The 6,414-nt window shown below is 42.6% G+C and overlaps 2 protein-coding genes across 2 annotated transcripts in view; both read right to left on the bottom strand.

The window, feature by feature from the left end:
• Window positions 1-1,986, bottom strand: part of LOC109486706 (tankyrase-1-like) — a 10,074-nt gene extending 8,088 nt beyond the window's left edge. Inside the window, exon 1 of the mRNA XM_019790599.1 lies at window positions 1,768-1,986. Within this exon, the coding sequence (XP_019646158.1) occupies window positions 1,768-1,849 (82 nt within the window). The 5' untranslated portion in view covers window positions 1,850-1,986. The remainder of the gene's footprint in view (window positions 1-1,767) is intronic.
• Window positions 1,987-4,102: 2,116 nt separating this feature from the next.
• Window positions 4,103-6,414, bottom strand: part of LOC109486656 (regulator of chromosome condensation-like) — a 5,401-nt gene continuing 3,089 nt past the window's right edge. Inside the window, exons 7-8 of the mRNA XM_019790509.1 lie at window positions 5,201-5,359; window positions 4,103-4,281 (exon numbers count right to left, since the gene is read on the bottom strand). Coding sequence (XP_019646068.1) covers window positions 4,103-4,281; window positions 5,201-5,359 — 338 coding nt within the window. The remainder of the gene's footprint in view (window positions 4,282-5,200; window positions 5,360-6,414) is intronic.

The raw sequence follows: 6,414 nt of genomic DNA, 5'->3' as shown, positions 1-6,414 counted from the left end.
CTATACGTAAGGGATACAATATAGTTTAACAAAGACGAAAGTGAAACTTGCATGAGGACGCTTATCTTTTCAATCAATCAGGTGTCAGATCCTGGAACTAGAAAATGTCAATCAGCTAAAAAAAAGGCTAGGGTCAGCAGGGTTTTTTTCTACAGTCGTTTGGGAGACAAGAAACATTTTTTCTAGGCCTGAGCTAATTGGTTGGGGGACGTTCTCTTGGATGGCATGATACAATGCTTAATACATGTACCCACAAATACATGCACTAGTAATCGAACAGGCTTTTGACAGTTACCACAATGAATCCCCCTAATAAAATCACAAAACCCACTTCATTTTTCAATATCATTTACCATGGAGCAATTCTTTATCCACAGCCTCAAAAGAAGTCAACAACCCCTTAATGGCCTTGGCATAATCGCCGCATATTTATATCTCTTTATATACTGTGTTGGTGTTTAATACATAACAATTAGCACTTGGGCAAGAGTTTGTAAATAAAACTGTTCAGTCACACATTACAATAGCCTCTACCAGTCAGGCTTTGGGAGGCATTTGGAAATTGAAGAAATTGGCCAAATAGACAGATAACACGCAAGAGGAGTTGGGAGTCTCTTGGACCAAGGAGGTTCTAACTCCATGCTTGGACCATCTCCCTTTGCGTGTTATCTGTGACAGTGTCTATCTGCTGTTTCTAGCCGCCTCCAGAAGCCTAGTAGACAGCTATAACATAATACATTTGTGAGGAGACTGCTGACAATAGTTATTGTGATGCGTGATTAACCAGAACAAAAAAATAATACTAGTAATTAATGCAAAGTGGCCCACAACAGTCTTGCTAGACTTTCCTTCTATGTCGGGAAAAGATCAAAAGGTGTCGCTTGTGCACTGTACTTCACACTTGTGTGCGAGTACTTATCTGTTGATCTACATAATTTTAAATAATCATCGGCTTGCCTGAAGCCATCTTTTCAAATTCAAGCTGATTGAACCAAGGAGGTTTAACCTTCTTGATTGAACTGACGATTTCTGCCAACTGCGATTGTACAATAAAAGGAGCTATACCTTTGAAATTACAACGGGCCATTACGTACTGCAGATACTCTCTTGGCACGGAACAAAATGTATATGTACTTGTAGTTACTAGTATTTAGTACTCTCTAGCGGTCCAACTCCCCTGGCATGTTATCTCTCTATTTCAATTTTGGCCTATTTTAATCTCTCCTGCCACCAAGCCACCCCCGGAAGCCTGGTAGAGGCTAACGCGATGCACCACACGGACATCTGCTTTAGATTACGAACAGTTCCGGAGGGCGGCAGCGCGGGAGATTTGGCGGGAAAGGAGGCTAAAAATCTTACTCTCCAAGCTGAGGTTGATGGTTTGCTTTTTATATATGGCCCCCCTTTTTTTGTCGCTACCACCACCAACTTGGGTGGGGAAATGGTTACAGACTGGCCAATTTGATACTGTCATACCCCCACCAAAAGATCTGCTTGGAGATTATAAAATGTTGATATTAACCCCATACACACATAGTACCTTGGAAAAAAACAACAGCAGGCAGTTTTGCATGGAACCAAAATTCCTACATTATAGTTTAATTGGTTCCATGCCTGGTTGTGTGAAATGTGTAGCCTCTACTAGGCTCACAGGGTCATGCTTCAAAACACCTGGTCATGTACTGGAATATATACCAGCGGAGTTTTATACTGATATCAGACCAGAGGAGGTGAGTACAGTTTGAATCCATAGGAAGATGTGCTTACCGGCTTTCAGAGCTGCTTTGACGCCATCCAGGCAGCCGTTCTCGACAGCGTACAGCAGAGCTTCATTCGCATTTTGCGCCATGATTTCCGGCAGGGGACCGCTGGTGTTGTTGGTGTCGGAGTTTGAACTGAAGAACGTCAGAAGTGACAGGCGAGGGGGGAGTCACGTGACTTATTGTCCTGTCTCTTTTGAGTGGGCGGGGCTAGCCTCTAGTACCAGAAACGGTACATGCCAGGGCTGGGGAGTTGGAGTTGGTCCGCGGAAGGTCACAGCGGCACAATGCTGCAATGTCTCTGGTCACAGCTTGCCCCTCAGACTATTCTCATAGCGGGCCGAATTTACAGTACTATGTAATACTGGTAAAACTTGATTCTTTTTGCTGTCTCTTCCACATCAAAGTCTTGCCAGCTCCATTGATTAGGCCACAGCAAGTAATTTATATATGGATGACATCAACGCGCGCATTAATTCGCCTGAGTTGGAGAAAAAAAAAAAAGAAATGTTGTTGTCTTCTGAGAGTGGTCAACATGCCGAAAATGGGCAAAGATGTCTGTTGCCATGCCGGAAGGTGGAGGGCAGATAACTATGAAGAGAGGAGACAAGAAAAGACTCTGATTCAATATTTTGTTTCTTACTTTATGCAGTGATATGTGATACTGGCTGTGTATATGTGATGTTCCTACTGAATCAAAACCATTTATACCATGATTGAGTCAAAATTTTAAAATGTAGGAACCTTGTTTTTTTTCGGCCCGCCTTGTTTTTTTTCGCCCGCTCGCATTAGATTTGGAGTCTGCGGAGGATGTCATCCATAAAATTTACATGCTGTGGCCTAGTGACGACAAAACCCGATTCATTTCCCTGGACATTTGTGTCCAATCTGGACGGTTTGGGGCCCCGAGAAGGCACAGGTAGGACAGGGTGACCGTTAATAACAAAGTTTGATCACAAATTGTCCACCCCAGTAATACATGACACGGTAGCTGCCGTGTGCCGTATGCATGTAATATGATACAATTGTGGGTTGGGGACCGAGATTTCAACATGTCCTCCTCCGCGTGTGCAGTGTCTAAAAGAGTCCGGTCTAAAAAAAACCTCAAGGGACTACCGAAATAATGTCTGATTTGATTATTTCCCTTTCATCAATCCAATGTGATATAAAAAAAAAGATAGAGCAATTGCTCATTAGTGACAGGATTAGATTGGAAATTTGCGTAATCCGAGCTAAGGTCGGACGTGTACACTTTTCTTTTCCTGAGTACTGCGGTCAGGCACTGTTGGCATGTCAGACAGAGACCGACCGGCCAGCCAGGTGTGTCGGCCAAGCGCAGGCCCGACAAACAATCTCACCTGTTGCTAGGGATGACGTCACCTGGACGGGCAACTCCGGAGGGACGTCCCTAACTGAAGCTAGGAACTCATTTACACCTGATTGAAGTGTGGAAAGTCGTGTTCAGTTCCTTTCCCAAGGACACAAGATCGGTGGCAGTGGGCAGGATTCGAACCCAGGAGCTCTCAGGTCTGAGCCGATCATTTTACCGTTATGACACACAACCCAGGTTTGAACTGTAATTTCTAACACAAAAACCTGGAATCACACATTTTCCACTGCTTAACTTCAGTCCACAGACTTCAGTCTTTGTCGAAGAATATCGGATATCCTCTCCAAGCAGAAGTTTGGGGTTTGGGTTATTTTTGGCTTGTTTTTAAGACTTCTTTTATCAGCTTTTTATCAGACTTTTTATCGGTATTTCTTATTTGCACTGGAAGTTTTCTTTCACCAAACCCAAAATTGTGGGCACTAGCCACAATCTGGGGTTGGGTGAAAGAAAAATTCCAGTGCAAATAAGAAATACCGATAAAAAGTCTAAATAAATAAATAACACCAAGCAAAAAGTAACCTAATACCCAAACCTCTGCTTGGGGAGTACCGATATCCATCGACAACTGCAAAGACTGGAGTTAAAAAGTTTTTTTTTTACTTGAAATTGCAGTTCAAACTTGAGACTCCTACACAGATGAACCTTCAAGCTAGCAATTACCTTTCAAGTTACAAAGTTAGGAAAACGAATTACTTCAAAATGAAAGTTTTCAACCTAAACGCCTCTACTGCTACAGTATCTCTACTTTCATATGTCGATGAAGGTTAGACATCCAGGTAATACGATACGCCAAAAAGCAGTTACACAAGCAACTGGATATGATTTTGGAAACGGTCAAAATCATGACCGTTTCCAAAATCATACCCAGATGCTTTGTAACTGCTTTTTGGCGTATATCTACTTTCGCTTAGACATAAAAATCACAGACAAGTCGTTGTACATTTTCAACAGTTTATTGAGCACTGGGAGCAGGGTCCACCAGGACGAGTGTGAGTGTGTGCTGCCCGCCCACGCTGATGGTATGCAGTGGGCCGGGCAGACCCACCATGGGGACAGGAGCCGCAACCTCTGTTACTTCTTCACCAACACAGAGTTGGTTGCTGACTCCTGATCCCCAGGCGTATCCACGGCCTGTAGAAAATAAAGAAACAAACACATTAGACAGGCAGAAGTCTTACATTTGTGTAACTGGAATCACACAGACTGGGACGGTCATCTCATGTATTTAGGTTCAAAATATTTGTGCAGTTCAACGTGGCATTTTACGTATGATACAATCACGTAGTAGCCTGGGTACCATCCTGGTTAGTTACTGTTGGTGGGACCGACTGTGGTCGCTCCCACTAACCAGGATGGTACCCAGGCTACTCACGTAGAACGTTGGGTTGGTGGAAAAAGGAGTCCAGTCCGATTGGCGGAAAAAGCAGTCCAGTCCGATTTGGGGGTGGAAAAAGCAGTCCGGTGGTTTCTACGAAATTCTAACAAAGACCATAGGTACAATTCTTTTTTTTTGTGTGTACTTTGAGTTTCTATGGGTACTTAGAGTTTCTATGGGTACTTAGAGGTTCTATGGGTACTTAGAGGTTCTATGAGCACTTAGAGTTTCTATGGGTACTTAGAGTTTCTATGGGTACTTAGAGGTTCTATGGGTACTTAGAGGTTCTATGAGTACTTAGAGTTTCTATGAGTACTTAGAGTTTGTATGACTTTTGTATTGGAACTTCGAGTTTCTATGGGAACTTCCCATACGAACAAGTTCCTATACAAACTCTAAGTGCTTACAGAAACTCTAAGTACCCATAGAAACTCGAAGTTCCCATACAAACTCTAAATACTCATACAAATTCTAATTTCCCATACAATCTGTAAGTTCCCATAGAAACTGTAAGTTCCCAAACAAGAAAAGATTGTACCTATGGTCTTTCGTAGAATTTCCTAGAAACCACCAGGCTGCTTTTTCCAACCCCAAATAGGACTGGACTACTTTTTCCGCCTATCGGACTGGACTCCTTTTTCCACCAACCCGTAGAACGTGTGTATGGGGACTCACCTTGACTGGTCCAGCAAAATGACTGCCTGGGGCCGGCCGCGACCTGCTTGATGTTACTTGGCAGGCCGGGAACAGGCCGGGGGGAGCCGAGTGGTTGTTTGGAGATGACTCCCGTTCCAGCCTGTCCGCTGTAGCCGTCACCCCAGCAAAAGACGGCTCCTATAATCCAAAACAGGAAAGAAAATCAGTCAAGAACCTTTTACGCTAGATACACAAAGGATAGCAGTTGCAGTCAGTGGTCATAGATATTAAATCTTTACTCCTGGAAGCTGAACATTGGTATAACAGGTGTACGACGTGCAATAGCTTTACAATTGAAATTGAAATACCTTTATTGTACATTCATGCCACGACTGGCTAGGTACAGGTCAAGATACTGAGTATGACAGACACTTAACAAACGTATATAGAAAATTGGAGACAAAAGATGCACTACTTGACTTATACATACATACATAAGGAACATACAAGGGTACTATACTAGGCTAATACATAGTGTTCTAGTCACTGAGCTAATACAGACAGGTCAACTTCTTCTCGCTTTTTTGTACAGTGGAAAATGTGGGAGCAGATCATGTTTGTGATACAGGGTTTGTCTAGACGCATCAAAAATATAAATTTATCATTTGCGCTTAGGTGTTCAAAGTATGGGAACTTCTCTTTGATATAATTAAAAAGGACAGATCTTTCATTAGAATATAAAGTACAGTCTAAAATAAAGTGTTGTTCATCTTCTATTCTATTCATGTTACAATATTGACAGAGTCTGTTCTGGAGAGGAATGCGGTTGTGCCGTCCCGTTTCTATGAGTAATTTGTGGCAACTTATTCTGAGTTTAGTTGCAGCTATCCTGTGTTGTATGTTGTTAACCGATAGGTACTCTTCTTCTTTATATATAGTTTTAAACAAACGGTACGTTCGTAACTTGTTACTAGAAGATGTACCTCTGTTATGGTCATTGTGCATTTCAGTGATAAATGTTTGGGTGTAAATATCTTTCAATCGTTGGCTGATGGAGTTAATTATTGGTGATAGGTTTGTGCTAAGAGATATATCAGGTCGCCATACGTAAGCAAAACCGCATTCCTCCAAAGTTTTACGAATACCGGACGCCCAGCATTTATTGCCGCTAGTCTCTAGTTGTAGTTGACATGAGAGGGCGTCCGCTTGCAGACTGTCAGCTGGCACGTTTTGGCGTATACGAGGAAATACTT

Source organism: Branchiostoma belcheri, unplaced genomic scaffold, assembly GCF_001625305.1.
Source record: "Branchiostoma belcheri isolate BF01 breed outbred unplaced genomic scaffold, Haploidv18h27 scaffold82, whole genome shotgun sequence".
NCBI classification, from domain to species: domain Eukaryota; kingdom Metazoa; phylum Chordata; class Leptocardii; order Amphioxiformes; family Branchiostomatidae; genus Branchiostoma; species Branchiostoma belcheri.
This window is presented reverse-complemented; position numbering and strand designations above follow the sequence as displayed.